Raw genomic sequence first — 19,747 nt, 5'->3', positions numbered from 1 at the left:
ACTTTCCTGAGATTTAGTTATTATGTCATTTATCACTTCGACCTATTAAAATTAATAATATATAACATAATCTCTTGTTCCAAACTTCCAAACAAAAAGTAACATAATCTCTATGTTTTTTGTTATATAATCAAAGTATCGAACTCTTATTAGTCAAAAAATAGAAATAAAAAGAAGATTGCCTTTGCTATGTTGACATCTGGACGAGAGACTATTGATGAAACAGCCTGGAAAATTTATTGACAATATCATATTTTAACAACAATAATGTAATGAAGGACACATAATCTCCTAACATTTCTACGCGGAAAACAGCGTATATAATAATGGCGAAAACATTTCAAAACAAAAACAAAAAAAATCTAACCGTGTCATAAAACAAGGAAAAGAAAATGGAGTTATTCGCCAGAGGTTCCTCCGTTAGATTACGCAGCTGTCACGAGAAATACCTCTTCGCCGTCGACGACGAAAAATCCGTCCGTCAAAGCTCCGACGGAACGTTACGGCAATCGGTATGGACGGTGGAGATGGTGCCACGCAAGCCCGACTTCATCCGTCTCAAGAGCTGCTACGGCAAATATCTAACGGCGAGCGAGTCGTCGTTTCTTCTCGGCGTCACAGGCCAGAAAGTCGTCCAAACGCCGCCGTTTCGTCAGGCTGAGCACGAGAGCCACTGGGAGCCGATCGGAGACGACGGCTCGCCGCCGGTCAAACTCATGTCGTGGAACGGGAACTATTTGCGCGGGAACGGTGGATCGCCGCCGTGGAAAAACTCCGTCACGCACGATCACGAGCCTCACGCCCACAAGAAGTGGATCTTGTGGACCGTCGAGGTCGTTGAGAGCCCCGAGAATGTCTCGCTCGCCGATGATGGCTTTTCGTCGCCGGCGGCTTCGAGTTTTAACTCGGCGGTCAACGACCAGTCATCGGTTGAAGAATCACCGACATTTGGATCTTCTGACTCCATCGGGTCGGATCCTGTGTCGGTTTCTTCTTCGAAGCTTATGTTTCCTCCTTCAATGTCGGGGACATCAACCCCTAAACCAATAGAGGTTTGTTAAATAACTTTAGTTAATATATTATATTTTAAATTTTTATTAATTTAGAATTTAATTTTTGAACAGAAGAAGGATCCGAAGAAAAGTGTTGAACATTTATCAGCGATTGATACCTTTCGCATTGCGAAATCGGTGAGACTACGAAGCAGCGCGCACGAGAAATATTTAGTTGCGGATGACAACGAGGAGAGTGTGGTAATGGGCCGGAATGGGCAATCGAAAGAGGCCCGTTGGAGAGTTGAATTGGTACCCGGATCCGAGGATTTGATTCGGTTAAAGAGCTGTCACGGTGGATACTTGACTGCCTCGAACGAGCGGCTGATGCTGGGAGCTACAGGGCATAAGGTGGTTCAGTCGAGGAGGACCGGGGCTGGTGATCCGGCGGGAGAGTGGAAACCGGTTGCAGATGGGTCAAAGGTGAAGCTGAAGAGTCGAACCGGCGGTAATTTTCTGAGAGCCAATGGGGGAATGCCACCTTGGAGGAATTCGGTTACGCATGATATACCGAACCGGAGCGCTACGCATGATTGGGTGGTTTGGGAAGTTGACGTGGTCGAGATTATGGAGCGTTCCCACGAGACTGGTTAATCATTGGCCCTTGAACTTGTCTAAAGTTTTTAACTTTAAATCCAGAAAGTCTAACTAATCGATTTATCATTTTGTTTGCAACATCTTTACAATGTAGTTTATTTGATTGGATTTTTTTCTTTTACAATTTATTTTGTTATTAGTAAAAACAAAGTTACATCGGGTGGCTCTACACCAGCCCTTGAGATCAGCAGGTTTCTTGGCATATAAGAATTGTTCTGATTTTGTTTTTGAGATTATTATCTTAATTAAGAAGGATATTATATAGACGTGAAGTTCTACCAAGAAGGATCATATAGAAGTTCTCTGCAAATAATATACTTTCCTTCGCAATCTATACAATCAACTGACTAACTATCCAAATGAGTTCCCACAAACAATTGTAAATGACTAGTTGACAAAGAAAAACAATGGTAAAAGACTTTATACCAAACTCGGGATTTCCACAAATGGGTGTTATTATATTACGAATCTAAATATTTTTTTAATTCTGAAAAGAACTCCCTTTTTGCATTATTCAAGTCCTAAGCAAATAGCACAAGCCCTTGTCAGTCAATTAGACTTGTTAAATGGTCAGTACTAACAGTTTTACTTTTATACAGACCTAATCAAAAAGGTCCTAAAACACTCTCCACATTTTCCTTTGTATTTTTTTTTTTGCGGTTAAATCTCGGACGGAGTCATGGTCTGTGGATCAAAATCGATATCAGATTTAGAAGTTGTAAATAAAACCAACAAAGACTGGACTCGAAGAAGCTTAGTTCTATAGTTATGAACTGGGCTCAAATCAGCTTACATACACCGCATACATACGTGTCAATGAATTTTTGTTAAACCATGTGTGGGAGTGATACACGCTGGTCCAATGAATGTCCTCTAAGTCTTTCAAAAATTGTTGGTCAAGATTTTGGTTTATTTATATTAAGGTGTTTATGAACCATGTTTATTTGTATCCGTATACATATCGAAAGATTAACATTAGAATTCATTTTTTGTTGTCAGGCAAATTATTTTGAAACGTTCCGATTTGATGGCCTTTACATTTTTCTTGGTTAATCTTGGGTCCAATACTGACGAGCGAACCTAAACAAGGATCAGATTCTAAATTCAGAACAAAACCAAACATACAAAACTCAAAAGTATGTTAGATTTCAAAGCGGCACAAACCAGTTTGTCCGGTCCATGACATCAACTATATACGTAAACAATAAGTGTAACGTATCACAGACGCGAGAAAATGTAACAAGTTGGTCTTACTTATGATCTGTCATTGGGACATGCCTTGAGATAAGCCTTAAGGAGAGTCCCACACTCGTCAATCTCACCTCTTGTTATTTCTTCAGGGCAACATATCCCAACAAAAAAAGAAAAATCATATCTTACGTCCCAACCATATATTATATACATTTTTGCATATTTTTTCTTTACTCGGATCGTAATAATACAGCTATAATGTAACATCCCTATCCCGGGCCCAATATTTTCCCATGGGATTGGGCTTCTCTACGGCCCGGTTGCCTAAAAACCTAGGTCACCACCTCCCCATCCTTATAAAAAGGACTGCAGCCTCCTTCTTTTCTCTCATCACAAACTTGAAGCGGAGCTCTGCAGAGATTTCTCAGAAACTGGAAGCCCTAGCCGTCAAGCCTTCTCTCCTGCGCCGCCGTCTCTTCTTTTCTCTTCTCTTCTCTTCTCTCTCTCCCTCTCTTCTCGCGGTCTCTCTTCTCTCTCTCCTCCGCGCTCTCTCTCTCTCTCTCCTTGCCGGCGGCGTGCTGGTGGTGGTCGTGGAGGTGATCGCCGGTGGTGGTGGTGGTGGTGGTGGTAGCTGATCAATCGGGTGGTTCAGATCTCATCTTCTCACGTTTCTTCAGATCAGATCTAAGTTAAGGTGAGGTGATCCGAACCCAGTCTCTCTCAAGTCCTTTATATTAATCTTGTTGGATCTAGATCTGGTTAGTCCTTGTTGTGAGTTAGGTTGGTAGTTCATGATGGATCTAGGTTGTTAGATGCATGAACCATGTTGCATAAGAACGCTCATACTGTTTAAAAGGGACATTAATGGACTGCCTTGTGTTGATGTGGCTAATATATGATGATTGCTTATGTGTTGTTTGGTCCCATGTGATGATAGAGATTTCTCTTGGCATCTTGCTTAATGGTTGTTCATGTTACCCTTGTGTTAAGTGTTGGTTACATGTATGTTGTTGAGGTGTCTTTTGGTATCAACGCTATGTGAAGTGTATTGTGTGAGACACCGATAAAAGGTGGCGTCTTGAATATGAGTATGACTATGCGTCTATGTGTAAGAGAATGAGTAAGTGAAAGAGGAAGTGTAAGAATGAGTAAGTGAATGTGAAAGAGAATGAGAATGAGAATGAGGAAGTGTCAATGAATCTTGTTTGTAGTCCTGCTTGGACCACCGAGAACGGGTGGGCGTCTAGAGTCTAGGGTGTGATGTGAAAGGACCGCGCGAGGGCGGGATATAAATAAGCAAGTGTATTGGCGCCTTAGGATCGAGTCAAGCCAAAAAGGTGGCTGGGTCAGGCTATGAATGGCCGGGGGGCAGACAGTGCAAGGTGGCCAACGTGCTGCAATCCGGGTAGCCTTTAGGAAGCTGGAGAGGGGGATGGTTTTTCCGAGAGCGGGCGCCCCTTCCAGGTTAGGCCGGCACGAGGTGGGACGTCCGTAAACGGCTATAGGTCCTACGTCTAGGTTGATTGGAGTCGGTTTGCTCTTGTTGCGTTGTCGAGTCTGGCCTTTTCTATTAATGAGTGTGGTGTAGCAATGACTGAGTTCGTTGTATTGATTGACTGCTAGGTTGCTAGAATTGATGTTGTGAAATGTTTATGATGCATTGTTGATTGTAGTGGCTAGTCAGTCCTGGTTCCCGCATAGAGTAATGTAGAGTGTCTTGCGGGCAGGCTGGTCTAGAGTCACTTCACTGAGTAATCCAATACTCAGACCCTCCCTTTCCATTTCCCTGTGCGCAGGACTGTAAGTAGAAGTGTATGGATATGGGTGGATCGGAATTTTAAAGAAAGCAATGCGATCGTCGACTCTTGGGACCAGTAATTGACACGGCGGGTTGCCTTTAAGGGTATACGCGTGTCGATAGCTCCCTTTCGTTAACCCCGGTCGATCCCCGGGGGATAGGGATGCTACAACTGGTATCAGAGCGGGGGTTAAGACTCCTTAGTGCTATCCTAAGGGGTCGGCGTTTCCAAAATTTTTCAAAACCTTGTTTGTAAAAGAAAAGAATTTGTGAAAGTTTTGATGTGTGAGGAAATCGTGTGATGTTGTTTTCAAAAAACCACCCATTGTATCTATGCTTCTATTATGGTTCTGATCGTTTTCTTGACTGCAGGATGTTTCCGCTAGATCACTACGAGTGGAGGTTGCCTCGTTTGCACTACGGGCCGGTGGGCACTCGGGAACACGCCCGGAAACGGCACCGTGACGCAGAGGGCAACTGGGTGTTGCCTACGTTTCCAGATCCAGAGGAACAGTTTAGAGAGTTTCCATTCGAGTACCCTTACGAGCAGACTGTGGGACGCATAGTGACGATGCCACACTTTCTGAAGATGGTTATGGAGGAGCGTGTACTCCAGGGTTGTGCTACGTTCCAACTCGCTCTCGATGAGGACCTTCCGAGGAAGCGGGGCCGGCCAAGCAAGGCGTCAGGGGTGGCCCAAGAGCCTCCGAGATCCGTCGCAGGAAAATGCCGGTGCAAGACACTATTTCGGAATAAGCAGGAAGATCGATCTGTTGCTGGCTACACTGTAGACTTCATCAACCAAGCCAAGCTGTGTAAGCCGAAGAGTGCAGAAATGTGGTGCAAATGGTACAAGCGAGGACTGCGTAAGAAGATACAGGACAAGGTGAAGGGTGTCTTAGAACCCTTGGAGTTCGCCTTGGTACAGCGTATGGCTGGATTAGCGATCGAAGCAGAAGGGGAGATTGAAGCCAAGAAACCTGGGCCCGGGAAACCGAAGGAGGGCAATGGGAACCCCAAGGTAACCGGTGGGGAAGTGCCCAAGAAGAAACGTGGGCGTCCACAGAAGCCTCCTTCAGATCAGGATGATTGCGACTGCGATGTACGGGTTCAGGCTGCGCAGAAGTCAAGCAAAGTGAGGGACTACTTGTGGGAGTTTTTGGATACCGCCAGACATTGTCAGCCCAAGCCTGCAGAGGAGTGGTGTAGGTTGTTCAGGGCCGGACTACGCAAAGAGATTCGCGACAAAATCGGGGCAGCTCTGGAGCCCCTGAATTTGCTCTTGTGAGGAGGGTGGCAAGTCAGGCAATAGCTGCAGAGGATAAGATTAAAGGAAGGGTGTTCGCCGTCGAGCATCAGCATCTCCGGAAGAAGAGCGGAAACCCGAAGGTTAGGGTGGCGGGCGGCAACACGGCGGGCACTGGAGTCGGGACCATCGGCGACTCTCCGCGTGGTGGATGGCTGAGCGAGTAGGACCCTTTTTCGGGAGTGGGATGCGAGTTTTATTTGACAAGATTATTTATTGTTGCTGGCTTTGGTGTTTTTCCTTTTCTTTATGGGCGGTCCGCGTTTGTGCTGATGCCTTGAGCTTTCTGAACTATTGTAGTCCTACTCCATTTATCTATTGAATTCATTCATTGGTTTTACGATTGTCGAGTAAAAGTTAAAGTTCGGATTATAAATGGAGGAGGAGTAGGACGAGTGTAATTCATTTCCGGGAATTCGGGTTTAGTTCGGAATCATCCAAAACCGGGAAGGAAGGACGTGTCCGAGTGCAGGAAACGTAACCATGGCGTGGTATCATCTCGGTTAGTGACTTCTGAACCCTTCATGGAGATTCTCCAACCTCCCCCTAAAGGTCACCACAAAAGGAAGCCTTATGACGATGGACTCTCTCCCGACTCTTCCGAAGCGAAGCGGTTCAGGAACTCATCTAAAGTCACCGACTTTTCTCAACCCTTTGCCATCGGCAACATGCCAAGGCTCTAGACGGTGGTGAGTTCGGGAGAGTTACTAAGGAATTGGAAAGGGTGGCTAACCTGAGGATGGGGCGGGTGAAGCGTTGCATCTGGTTGTATCCGTCGCTTGCCCATACTATGTTCGGAGCAGCAGCAGAGGATGGACAAGGAGAGCGTATGAGTTTGGAGAATCAGCTGGCTTTGGATTGTGTGTTTGACTTGGATGGAGTGGTGATGAGAAGAAAGCCCTCTGTGTGGTTCCCTCTTCCACCGAGATGGTGATTATCGATTCCGATGATGAGGATGAGGTTATAGGTGAGAGTAAGAAGCCCAAGTACCGTTCAGTCGAGTCTTGTGCAGCATCAGAAGAGTCAAGTTGACGTGGTGCCTGTGACGCCATAATTCGCTTTTGAGGAGGTTGTTTTGGGGAAGCGGGAGGATATGTCTTGGGCCATTACTCCACTAGTGGAGGGACAAAGTAGCAGAGGCAACCTCCTTGCTATAGGGAACGGTTTGGATGTTGACAGGGATGTCTATGTGGGACAAGCGAGGGGAGAAAAGGTCCTTGCTATAGAAAACAGTGTGGTTGATAATAACGGTGCCTATGTGGGCGTTGAGAATGTTAATGAGCCTGAAGCAGTAGATGAGGATCTTGGTGATATCGGGAGCGAAATGGCCATGCCAATAGTAAGTACAAAGGATGCAGAGACTTCACGTAATGGATCCAATACCGATGAAGTGGAAGACTGTGAGCACTCCTTCATACTAAAGGACGACATGGGTTATGTTGCAGTGCCTGCGGAGTTATTGACAAAAGCATCTTAGACATTATCAGTGTGAACTTCAGTAAGGTGAAATGGATCACAAGGACATATGCTTCTGAATCTCGGGATAAAAAGTGTGGCGATTCAGATTTTGAGATTAAGTTATCTGCAGAAGGGACGGATGATAGGTGGGCTCCCTGCTCATCCGACGCATGCTAGCAAGATGAAGCCTCATCGTGTAGCTCATTTGAGTTGTGGGCGGCGCTCCACCACAGGGGGATTGCATCGTGGCTCACGCTCCGGGTTCTGGAAAACCTTCATGATCATCAGTTTCGTGCAGAGCTTCCTTGCAAGTATCCTCAGGCTAAGCCACCGATTGTGCTTCCCGAGGGAATTTTTGTCTACCTGGGAAAGAGAGTTTGTGTGATGGCAGGACAGAGACACTCCACTGCTGGACTTCTACAGTGCTAAAGTAGAAGACCGTGCACAACGGTGGACGGAAAAGAAGAGTATCTTGTTTCTGGGCTACAAGCAGTTTTCAACCATTGTCTTGGGCAATATCGACATCGACATCACCAATTGGGGCCGAGTAAGGATAATAATAAGCGCCTCGGATAACATCATGAAACCGCCAACGGGCAGAGGACGAGCGGGTATGTTTGATCGGAGTGGGGGAGAACTAAGGACACAGTGAAGAAGACCTATGAAACCTCGAAGCGAGTAGTACCGCCTGAAGTGGATTGGAAGTAGTATAAAGCCGCCGTAAGTTCGCGTCAAGGGCTAGCTTGGATTGCAGGAACCGTTGGAAAAATATTGGGGAAAGGATGTTAAGTATTGGGAGTACACAAGAGGAATTCGGGGCCGAATTCCATTAAGTGGGGGAGATTGTAACATCCCTATCCCGGGCCCAATATTTTCCCATGGGATTGGGCTTCTCTACGGCCCGGTTGCCTAAAAACCTAGGTCACCACCTCCCCATCCTTATAAAAAGGACTGCAGCCTCCTTCTTTTCTCTCATCACAAACTTGAAGCGGAGCTCTGCAGAGATTTCTCAGAGACTGGAAGCCCTAGCCGTCAAGCCTTCTCTCCTGCGCCGCCGTCTCTTCTTTTCTCTTCTCTTCTCTTCTCTCTCTCCCTCTCTTCTCGCGGTCTCTCTTCTCTCTCTCCTCCGCGCTCTCTCTCTCTCTCTCCTTGCCGGCGGCGTGCTGGTGGTGGTCGTGGAGGTGATCGCCGGTGGTGGTGGTGGTGGTGGTGGTAGCTGATCAATCGGGTGGTTCAGATCTCATCTTCTCACGTTTCTTCAGATCAGATCTAAGTTAAAGTGAGGTGATCCGAACCCAGTCTCTCTCAAGTCCTTTATATTAATCTTGTTGGATCTAGATCTGGTTAGTCCTTGTTGTGAGTTAGGTTGGTAGTTCATGATGGATCTAGGTTGTTAGATGCATGAACCATGTTGCATAAGAACGCTCATACTGTTTAAAAGGGACATTAATGGACTGCCTTGTGTTGATGTGGCTAATATATGATGATTGCTTATGTGTTGTTTGGTCCCATGTGATGATAGAGATTTCTCTTGGCATCTTGCTTAATGGTTGTTCATGTTACCCTTGTGTTAAGTGTTGGTTACATGTATGTTGTTGAGGTGTCTTTTGGTATCAACGCTATGTGAAGTGTATTGTGTGAGACACCGATAAAAGGTGGCGTCTTGAATATGAGTATGACTATGCGTCTATGTGTAAGAGAATGAGTAAGTGAAAGAGGAAGTGTAAGAATGAGTAAGTGAATGTGAAAGAGAATGAGAATGAGAATGAGGAAGTGTCAATGAATCTTGTTTGTAGTCCTGCTTGGACCACCGAGAACGGGTGGGCGTCTAGAGTCTAGGGTGTGATGTGAAAGGACCGCGCGAGGGCGGGATATAAATAAGCAAGTGTATTGGCGCCTTAGGATCGAGTCAAGCCAAAAAGGTGGCTGGGTCAGGCTATGAATGGCTGGGGGGCAGACAGTGCAAGGTGGCCAACGTGCTGCAATCCGGGTAGCCTTTAGGAAGCTGGAGAGGGGGATGGTTTTTCCGAGAGCGGGCGCCCCTTCCAGGTTAGGCCGGCACGAGGTGGGACGTCCGTAAACGGCTATAGGTCCTACGTCTAGGTTGATTGGAGTCGGTTTGCTCTTGTTGCGTTGTCGAGTCTGGCCTTTTCTATTAATGAGTGTGGTGTAGCAATGACTGAGTTCGTTGTATTGATTGACTGCTAGGTTGCTAGAATTGATGTTGTGAAATGTTTATGATGCATTGTTGATTGTAGTGGCTAGTCAGTCCTGGTTCCCGCATAGAGTAATGTAGAGTGTCTTGCGGGCAGGCTGATCTAGAGTCACTTCACTGAGTAATCCAATACTCAGACCCTCCCTTTCCATTTCCCTGTGCGCAGGACTGTAAGTAGAAGTGTATGGATATGGGTGGATCGGAATTTTAAAGAAAGCAATGCGATCGTCGACTCTTGGGACCAGTAATTGACACGGCGGATTGCCTTTAAGGGTATACGCGTGTCGATAGCTCCCTTTCGTTAACCCCGGTCGATCCCCGGGGGATAGGGATGCTACATATAACATTATTATACTGGAGTAGATTACAAACCTCTCTTTTTCGTTTGCCTATGTTCGGTTCACATAGTGTGCTGCTACCCATTCAATTTCATCATATGGTACCTTGATAAATACTCCTTTCTTCCGATTACACAAGTTGTAACGGGAATAATGGGAAAAATACGTAAAAGAATATGTAACTATTCATCCCGGCTATAAGAAAAAAATGTAACGTGGAAGTAACAGATATGGTGAAATTGGAAACTTGTCAATTAAGCACGACTTTTCCATGACTAGTTCTGAAAATCGTTTCATCACATAACTATTCAATATTCAACTATTATTTTTGCTAAGAATATTAAACTAATTTAAAAAAGACTGAAAAGGTCCACATCATTGTGTGCCGCTTTGGACTTGGTCTCCATTAATAAATCGTTATTAAATACACACCAAATAATGCATTCACTTCACAATTCGTTTTATGAAACAAATCTTGCTTAAGTTCCAGCAAGAAGAAAGTAATAATAACAGTATAACACAGTACTATCAGCAAATGGAGTTTTTCCATGACGCTAAAGCCGTTAGGATGCGTAACGCCCACGAAAAGTATCTTATGGCGGACGAGGACGAGGAAACGGTGACTCAAGAAAGGAATGGTTCCGACAAGAGAGCTCGATGGACTGTCGAACCAGTTCGTGGTTCCTTTGAAGTGATCCGTTTGAAGAGTTGCTACGGTAGCTACCTCACCGCTTCGAACGAGCGGTTCTTGCTCGGTGCCACGGGACGTAAAGTGGTTTTGTCGAAACCGAGTGGGCTTGAATCGTCCGTAGAGTGGGAGCCGGTGAGAGAAGGATCAAAAGTAAAGCTCAAGACTAGGCACGGTCGCTTCCTCCGAGCCAATGGTGGACTTCCTCCGTGGCGTAACTCAGTCACTCATAACTCTCATCAGAGTTCGAACTCGTCCTTGTGGGATGTTGATGTCATCGAGATCTTGGTCGAAACGACGTCTCCGGCTCTAGCTCTGGCGACTACTCCTCCGCAACATATGAGGCTGTCAAGTCCTCCCATGTCTAAGACCACTTCAGAGAAATCGGTGGAAGAGGTTGGTATTGTTATTTAGGACTAGACAAATTATCTATCTATCCGAATTGTTATTTGTTTTCAGTCAGAAGTTGAAAAAAATAAAATAGAAAAATAACGAGACTGATCAGATATCCACCAATAATTGATAATATTTCGCGGATCACAAACTTGTATTCAGATAATGTTCCCAATTATTTATTTGTTATATACATATATATTTTTAACTATATATACTGTATGAAGTTTCAAGATTGTCATCTTTAACATTTTCTTGATTTTGTGTTGACTAGTTGGCTAACTCGCAGCCGAAATCTGAAGGGTGGAACAGTTGACGAAGACGCCGAGGGAAGGGACTAGCATGGATATTGTTGCGTGTACAGACGCAATCCCATAAACGGCATGCTGTGTGTGTATGCAATAGTGGTCAAAGTATTAGCTCACATTGAGATATGGTTTTGACTGAAAGGTTAAAGATTGGTCCTCGGTTCCATTAGATAAGGGCGTTAAATATAAATTGTATTGATATATTATTATTGTGGGTGCTAATTTTTCATTTTATTGTACAAACTATACTTCTTTTGAACAAATCATTTAAGTTTTATATGTGAACATTTGCCATCAAGAAATGATGATGCTATTAGAAGATTTTTTCAATCAACTATCAATGACTTTAGAAGTGATCAAGCATAATTGCGCAAGTCTTGCTTTTTTTTTCTTTTCTTCTTTTGGAACATTGCGCAAGTCTTGCTAAAAATGTTTTTTACTCAATCATCATCATGGTGATGCAGCCTTTACCCTTGTGGAGTCTGTTCAATGACCGTTCTAATCCTCTCAAACATAGTGCTTCCAGCAGTCATCTGATCGTCACCGTTAGACGGCTCAGATCCACTACCATGTTTGCTCGAGATGGAAAGGATATCTTGAATGGGCTTGGTCCATTAGATATCGGAGATCATCAAGCAGTATTCTAGTTCACCAAAACCCATTTTTATGGTAAAACTCTTTGACACAGCCTATTGTGGGTTTGTTAGATTTGGCTAGTACCCTAGAGATTTTCTGTTCACCGGGGTCTCTAGTTTGTGCGTATTGCTATACAAATCCTTTTTGAAGATTTTATTGATAGATTTACTGGGTGTAGCTCCGTTTACACCATCCTTCTCTATTGAAAACAACTATCTAACACCGTATCTTCTTTCTATGAAAGAATGTTCTTGCGTTTTTATCCGATTACTAATAGTTTAACTTTATTTACCGATTTGTTATCTTATGTAGTGGTCTATATGGAACCAGAGATGCAATCAAAACTACTTCACTTTTTCTTGTATGTGAAGGTTGGCTCTCAACCTCACGACTTTATGTGACTTATCTTTCAGCTGTTTGATCTTTCATCTTGTCTGATCTTGAATCAAGACTACTTTACTCCTTCAATGCATTCAAGCTTGTTTTGAGTTCGCTGTCATCTTCTTTTGAAAAACTATCATGTTTAATTTCTTATGTTATTGTTGTTTAATTTATGCGTGTGATCAAAGATGATGCTTAATTCTTTGTTATGCTGTATTCAAAAAGGTTTAATTTTAGTGAAAATAAGTAATGTTTCAAAAAAGAAATCAGTGGTTTATATGAAATTTTTGTCATGTGCTCATTTCCATTGCTAATCCTAAGCTGACCCCTCCTAATCAAGATTTGCGTGACCCAAAGGCATCAGCTTATCAAAAATAATTAACAATATGTAGAAATTAAGGTTGTTGGGGGGGGGGGGGGGGGGGAGAACAAGAAAGATATATAAACCATACAAACCAACCAGTAGTCATAAATTTATTACACGAGACAGGTACGTACATGCAAAACCAACTTCCAATTCCTTATATCACTCAAATTATGTTTATTTTGTTGAATCTACGTTCAAACATTTATTTATATATAGCAGCATACTATTCTTGGCTTAGGTGATAAGCATAAGGAGCTACATTTATTTATCTATAGTAGCATACTATTCTTGGCATACGGTGATCATGCATGAGGAGCTTTGTTTGGTATGCAAGTAAAAGCTTCATATTTCTCAGAAGAAGGATTGTGCGTATTTGTGGAGTTTCCTCTCTAATTCATCAAACTTCACACCCACAACTCTGTCTACTTCTTGGCCTCTCTTCATGAATACAATCGCAGGCAAAGTATGAAGGTTATACTCCATCCACACACTCTGCATTCAATTAATTGTTATTTTAGAACTTAAAGCCAACATAAATTTTTGTTGACATATTTTCAATGATGTTCTTTGGACTTTGAGAAAGAAGAGGAGGAAAGCAAACGGATTGATTAAGTATTACCATTAACACATCGACATCAATCTTCACGAACTCGACATCGGTGTACTTAGCCGCCAACTCTTCAACCTTCGGCTCAAGGGATTTACAAGGTCCACACCATTTGGCCGTGAACTCGATCACCAGCTATATATTAAACACCAGAATTGGATGCATTATGATATACTCAAACTAATCCTAGTAAAATATAAACCTCCACCATTGTAGCACAAGAAATATCAAGAAAAAGTAGAAATATTCTACGTTAGAAAGCGCATGAAATAATACGTTACCAGCTTGTTGGTGTCCTTGAGAGCGTTGAGTCGAGATTTCCACTGATTCTTGTTCTTGATTTCCACAATAAGGGGGATGTTGACTTTGTAAGGAGAAATCTGGGACTCGAAGCGAGGTGTCCATGGCCTCCTGGAAGGGAGGTCGGACGTCACTGAATATCTCTGGTCTGGCGAAGAAACATTAGCACCCATTGTCTCGTTTTATCTCTCTGTCGAAAGGAGCAAATAGTTTTAAGTAGAGTTGCTCTTTTACTGTGAGCATAAGGTGAGAGGAAGAGTTGGCTTTTATAACCTCAGATATTCTTGTTGTACATTATAATATCTATTGGCTCTAAGTGTACATGTCGTCGCACAAAACTATTCCAACAAAAGTATTTTTGAGAACCCACTTTAATAAAATATTAAGTCGCACTTTAAGATCAAGTTGTCTTGATTGAGTTCTTGAAGACTCCAAATTTGTAATTGAAATTGGGAAAATGGTCATTTAAATGATGAATTTTTTATTTTGGTTTAAAAAAAGCATGAATTTTCACTTGGACCATTTAAAACATCAATTTAGTTTGATTAGCCATTTAAACATCAATTTGATTTGATTAAATCAAATTACACACGACGTTAACTCATGTAACAAATTGATTAAATGGAGTTAATTGCCGTTACTAATTTCCGTTAAGTCCAAACGACCTCGCTTAAAATCTTTTTAAAAAAATGTATCTAGGAAGAATTGAACCCTTGACCTAAGACACAAGCTTTGGAAGGCCAAACCACTAAACCATTTGCATATTTCTTACCATGAATGAATACTAATAGATATTATTATGCAACCTCTTCTTCTATCATAAATCTCTAAATGATTTTATAAATATTAAAAGTTAAAACTTGTAAATAGCTTATTAATTATTCAATATTTCAAGACTGTTATTAAAAATATGAAAACTTATAATAATTATTAACTTATTTATAATATTAATTTTTATTTTGAAATATTATTTAAAATACTACTTATAAATAACTAAATGATACTAAATATTTTTAATTAATAGTAATACAAATTGATTTATAATTATTATTTTTAATTTAAAATCTATTATTATTAATAAAAATTATAATTAATAATAGCTAAAAGATTTAAATTATTAATTGGTTAAATTATTAATTATAATTTTTAATAATTTAAAATATTGTAGCTATTATTAATTATATTTTAATAATACTTATAGATTTTAAATTAAAAATCATAATTATAAATCAGTTTGTATTACTATTAATTAAAAACTATTTAGTATCATTTAGTTATTTATAAGTAGTATTTTAAATAATAATTATAAATTAAAATTAATATTATAAATAAGTTAATAATTATTATAAGTTTTAATATTTTGAATAACAGTCAAAAAAATTTGAATGATTAATAAGCTATTTACAAGTTTTAATATTTATTAAATCATTTTGGGATTTTGGGTAGGAGAAGATGTTGCATAATAATATATATTAGTATTCATTAATGTTAAGAAAAATGCAAGTGGTGTAGTGGTTTATGCTTCCAACATTGTGTCCAAGGTCATGGGTTCGATTTTTCCTAGACACAATTTTTTAAAAGATTTTGAAACGTCATTTGGATTTAACGGAAATCATCTATCTATCTATATATATAAAAGAGAGTTGAATCTCTCCTGCTGACACATCAGCGTCCACGTCATAAATTAGAAGTCTCACGAGTTGACACATCAGATACGCACCGTATCACTTAAACTTTGTTCTTTTGAAATGGGCTTCGCAATGGGCTTCGTCCAGCACAAATAAAATGCTCTTCGGCACTAAGCCCATCGACACTGTTCTACGGAATCCCTAAACAGATGTTCTCCTTCGTGTTCTTCGTCTGTTTTCATTTGGCGCTGAGACTTTCTAGATTATGTAACGGTGTTTGTGGTTTAATCTTAAATCGTCTTTATTCTCCATCCCACTACGAATCAACCTATTGCGCTCTTCGTCTGCTAGATCCTTATATATATAAATCTTCGATGCATCGTTTCCGGCAAAATCTATAATCTTCCGGAGATCGCGATCTCTTCATCTCTCTGAAAAAGGCAGCGTCTTGTGGGGTTAGCAAGCTATTCGTCGGCGAGCAGGTGAGGCCAGCGACCATTGGCATTATCCGGAGCAACCACAACTTCAAGCTTTCTGACTATACAATGTCCATACGCTTATGGGTATTCTCAAACCTTGGATATATTATCAAATATATAAGATACTCCAATTTTTCTTTTTCTTTTCCAGCTTTAAAATACTCCAAATTTTGTGAGGCTCATAATCCGTTCGTGGAATATAATTATTTATTTTATGGTTATAGTTTAACTTGCAAATGTATGATTATAAATACAAACAAAAGTAATTTAAAAATATATATTATATTTTAACTATGTTTTCGCAAATGAAATTTCTATAATTTCTATATGTATTAATGCTTTTAAAAATATTAATAAACTTTAATATAAATATAAATCACTGTTATAGAATAACTTACAAAATCCAATCAAATGACATAGAAGATTAATCTTATTTCTTCTAAGAATAGGAATAGATGAAGTAGAATAAAAAAACTTATATGATGTATAAATCTTTATAATTACACATTGTGAATGATATAGATGATATAAAAGGGAAAAACATTGACAATACAAGTTAGATCAAATATAAATAAACAAATAAAACATATTTGGATATTCTCATTTCTAAAATAAAACTATACTGTATAGGAAAATTGGTCAATTGTAATAAAATTATGTTTTCATCAAACTAAAAACCCACAACAAAAAATATAAATAATAATTATAATAGTATGGTCTCACAACATATACATCAAATAAAAATTAGAACACATCACATTAAAATAAGTATATATTAAATGTTAAACAAAATAAAAATAGACATTTTAAACTAAATATTTATAGTATACATATATAGATATAATTATGTTTAAATATTTTAAAAATATATAACTGGTCCGGATCCGGATATACATGCCTAAAATTTCAGTATCCAGATCTTAATGTTTTTAATTTGTATATTAGCCGTTGAAATTATTTTATAGTTCACATCCCGCCCGTAGGGCGGGCCGACCCTAGTATATATAATGAGACACTTTCTTCTCTTCTTAAGGTGTCCACATCAGATTTTAATAAATGTTTGTGGGACCCATCTTTATATTTTTGCTTTAAAATAGTATGTATTCATATGAATATCACTAAATATCACTTAGTGCAGTGATTTATGTATCATTAAAGAAGTTCACAACCCGGGTTCGGATAGAGAAAATGTGTGTTTTGCATTTTTTATGATCAAATTTAATGAAAGGCAATTATGATTTTTACAACTCGTCTTCTTTTTTAGACTTTTAGACTTTCTGCAATATTGACTCCGACAGCTCATAATTTTTTAAGAGTTATACATCAGTTTCTTCGTTATTGTCATTTTCATGAAAACTTCATGAATTTTTAAATATACTACTCGATTATAGGATGAGATGAGTGAAAAATTAAGTTTTTAAGAATTTTGGTTTTTGGACTGAGTCAGTTTAAATCGTCATTGTTGGTGTCCGAATTACGTTTTTCCGGTGATTTTACGGCCCTCGGCAGTTAGTTTTCGAACGTGATTATGTAATGAATTAATGATTGTTGGGTCATTTTAAATTAACTTGCGGCCTATGGCATTCAGTTTCTACATAACCTTTAAAAGGTGAGGCTGATGCGTCAGACATACCCAAAAAGCTTCCTAATCGTCTATTCTTTTGTACTGTCTTTGAATATGGCATAGGGTTCTTCCACTTTGTCGCTTAACTCTCACATCCAATGATAAACCATTACACTCTAAACCGCTCTATTCAGTGTCACATTCATTGAAACTCCTTAAATTGATATAATTTCATAGTCCTACTGAAAACTTGATTAGTACAACTTTTCTATGTTCTTTGTTCTACTTTTTGAAGTTGTCCGCTGAGACCTGTATGCCATGGAGGGATTCACTAATTTTTCATACTTCAAATTTGAATTAGAACACACTGGTAGTTTCAAGGAGGAGGCGAACAAAATTGTTTACACAGCTGATAACTACAGGAAAAACCAATGAAAAAGAAACACAACTTTTTGAACGGACCGAGAGAGTTCGCATAGATCTGAGAGAGGCTCATGGAGATTCATTTTTTATTTCTGTTAAAAAATATCGCCTTGACTATTTTTCTGAGTATATATATATTATTGCACTATGTTTAATAAAAGGTTTTACTATTGTGTGGGTTTCTAAATTGGAATAGATTATTATTTTCTTATACTTATATAGGTTGAAGATTTACTGGATAGCTAATGAGGATGTCAATTAGTCAGCGTATCAGATGTTGAATCTGAGTGGATATATGGTCTATGTCCTATATATTTTTTTAAAAAATGTTGCTAGAAGTCGAATTCATGAACACGAATCGAAAATTTTTTTAGACATTCACGACCCCGCGCTTGCGCGGAGCTATATCCCTAGTTAGTAACAGTGATTAACTCCGTTTAATCAATCCGTTACCTGAGTTAACGACGTGTGTAATTTGGTTTAGTCAAATTTAATTGATGTTTAAAATGGCTTATCAAATTAAGATGGTGCTTTAAATGGTCCAAGTGAAAATTCATTTTTTTTCAACCAAAATGAAAAGTTCATGATTTAAATGACCATTTACCCAATTGAAATTCTAAAGACGCTTACCAACTTTTTCTTTTGATCAACGGATAATCTCGAACCAGTCTATACTAATTCTATACTAATTTCCAAGTTTCAATAAAACATCATTTTGTCTTTTAAAATATGTCTAGGTAAAATGTAACCAATGAATAGCAATGAATTGCCGACAAAAAAATACAATGAGTTGGTTGAAGCTTACCAGTTGCTAATTCTTTTACTTTGTTGTTTACTCTAAATTGATCGCATGTATTAAATATTAAATAAATCCTAGAATTAGAAAAAGTATACTATGCAAGCACACAATAAATTCAACTTGATATAAAGTTTGATCAAAAGGCAAGTTTGAGGTGTGATAAAACAACATACTAAGATTCCACAGGTCCTTTTTTCTTTCTCTCAAGTGCTGCTTGCTAGTGCAAAAAGTTTTATCTTTCTCCCCCAGTGCGACTTTTGTTTTCTTACTTATAAAGGAGGCAGCAGTTGTTTTTGACTTTTTTTACGGCCGTGAATTTGTTTGAAAAGAAGGAATACAAATCTCCATAATATATGATTCTCCTCTTAGCCTATGATTTTAATTAGGCTAACCTTAGTATTTTGTTTTTAGATGAAAACTTCCTTTTGATTTTATATATTTCTTGGTAAAAGTTAAAGGCTTAAGGCGAACAAGAATATAAAACGGAAATCAGTGTAGATGAAATGAATGATGGAATACTTTTTTTCTTTCTGCACAAAATGATGGAATACATGTCGCAAAAAGGCAGACACACAATATGCATGATAGATTGTTTGCTTAATTGAAATATGTTGTGGATCTAATATTCAGTTAACAGTAATAAAACAATATAAACATAATTGGTTATTTACTTAATTCAAATATGGTTTGGATTTATTATTTGGTTTTTACTACTACTAAAATAGTAATTAACTAGAGCTTTCGTACGGATTTTTATTTTTATTTTTTCCAATAAATTGTTTGATAATATTTGTAAACATATAGGTTATTTGGATATTTAAAGATTCATATGAATCTATTTGGATTTAGAAATACCGACTTGAACACTGTCCAAAAGTTTATAATATTTGTATGGAGTTTATTTAAAACAAAACAAAAACCGATAAAATATCTGATCCATATTTAAATGGGTATTTGGATAATTGATTCTGTAAAAAAAATATTTATTAACCGTTTTAAATTCTTATCAATTATTTCATTCAAACTTATAAAATTATTATGATTAACACGTAAAATAAATATAATGAATTACTGTAAATATAATTAATGAAGTAGTATAAGAAAGTGAAAAAAGAAAGATGTAATAAAAATTAAAAAGATGTAAGTTTTGTTTTGTATTATTGTAATAAATGAAATCAAATTATTTGAAAAGAATAAATAAAATAACTACAAGTAATTT

General features: G+C 39.0%; 3 protein-coding genes and 1 pseudogene across 4 annotated transcripts; 3 read left to right on the top strand and 1 right to left on the bottom strand.

The window, feature by feature from the left end:
• The first annotated feature begins 350 nt into the window (after nt 1–350).
• LOC130500316 (uncharacterized) lies at nt 351–1,880 on the top strand. 2 transcript variants are annotated; one of them, XM_056995238.1, is made up of 2 exons: nt 351–1,052; nt 1,128–1,880. In XM_056995238.1, exons 1-2 carry the CDS (start codon nt 393–395, stop codon nt 1,644–1,646), a joined length of 1,179 nt encoding a protein of 392 aa, XP_056851218.1. In that variant the 5' UTR covers nt 351–392; the 3' UTR covers nt 1,647–1,880. The 2 variants fall into 2 exon arrangements, with proteins under 2 accessions (XP_056851218.1, XP_056851217.1); XM_056995237.1 differs by having other exon boundaries at nt 352–1,052; nt 1,125–1,880.
• A 4,281-nt stretch (nt 1,881–6,161) lies between these two features.
• LOC108834688 (protein CHROMATIN REMODELING 35-like) lies at nt 6,162–8,054 on the top strand (annotated as a pseudogene).
• Nucleotides 8,055–10,395: 2,341 nt separating this feature from the next.
• Nucleotides 10,396–11,623, top strand: LOC108836404 (uncharacterized). Its single transcript, XM_018609565.2, has 2 exons — nt 10,396–11,039; nt 11,311–11,623. Exons 1-2 carry the CDS (start codon nt 10,419–10,421, stop codon nt 11,350–11,352), a joined length of 663 nt encoding a protein of 220 aa, XP_018465067.1. The 5' UTR covers nt 10,396–10,418; the 3' UTR covers nt 11,353–11,623.
• Nucleotides 11,624–12,803: 1,180 nt separating this feature from the next.
• Nucleotides 12,804–13,888, bottom strand: LOC130499445 (thioredoxin H8). Its single transcript, XM_056993522.1, has 3 exons — nt 13,617–13,888; nt 13,348–13,470; nt 12,804–13,220 (listed from the first exon to the last, which is right to left on the bottom strand). The coding sequence occupies exons 1-3, from the start codon at nt 13,806–13,808 to the stop codon at nt 13,080–13,082; spliced, it is 456 nt and encodes a 151-aa protein (XP_056849502.1). The 5' UTR covers nt 13,809–13,888; the 3' UTR covers nt 12,804–13,079.
• Nucleotides 13,889–19,747: the final 5,859 nt, after the last annotated feature.

The sequence above is a fragment of the Raphanus sativus genome, chromosome 9 (genome assembly GCF_000801105.2).
Source record: "Raphanus sativus cultivar WK10039 chromosome 9, ASM80110v3, whole genome shotgun sequence".
Taxonomy (NCBI): Eukaryota; Viridiplantae; Streptophyta; class Magnoliopsida; order Brassicales; family Brassicaceae; genus Raphanus; species Raphanus sativus.
Note: the sequence above shows the minus strand (reverse complement) of the source record. Positions and strands in the feature narration are given on the sequence as shown.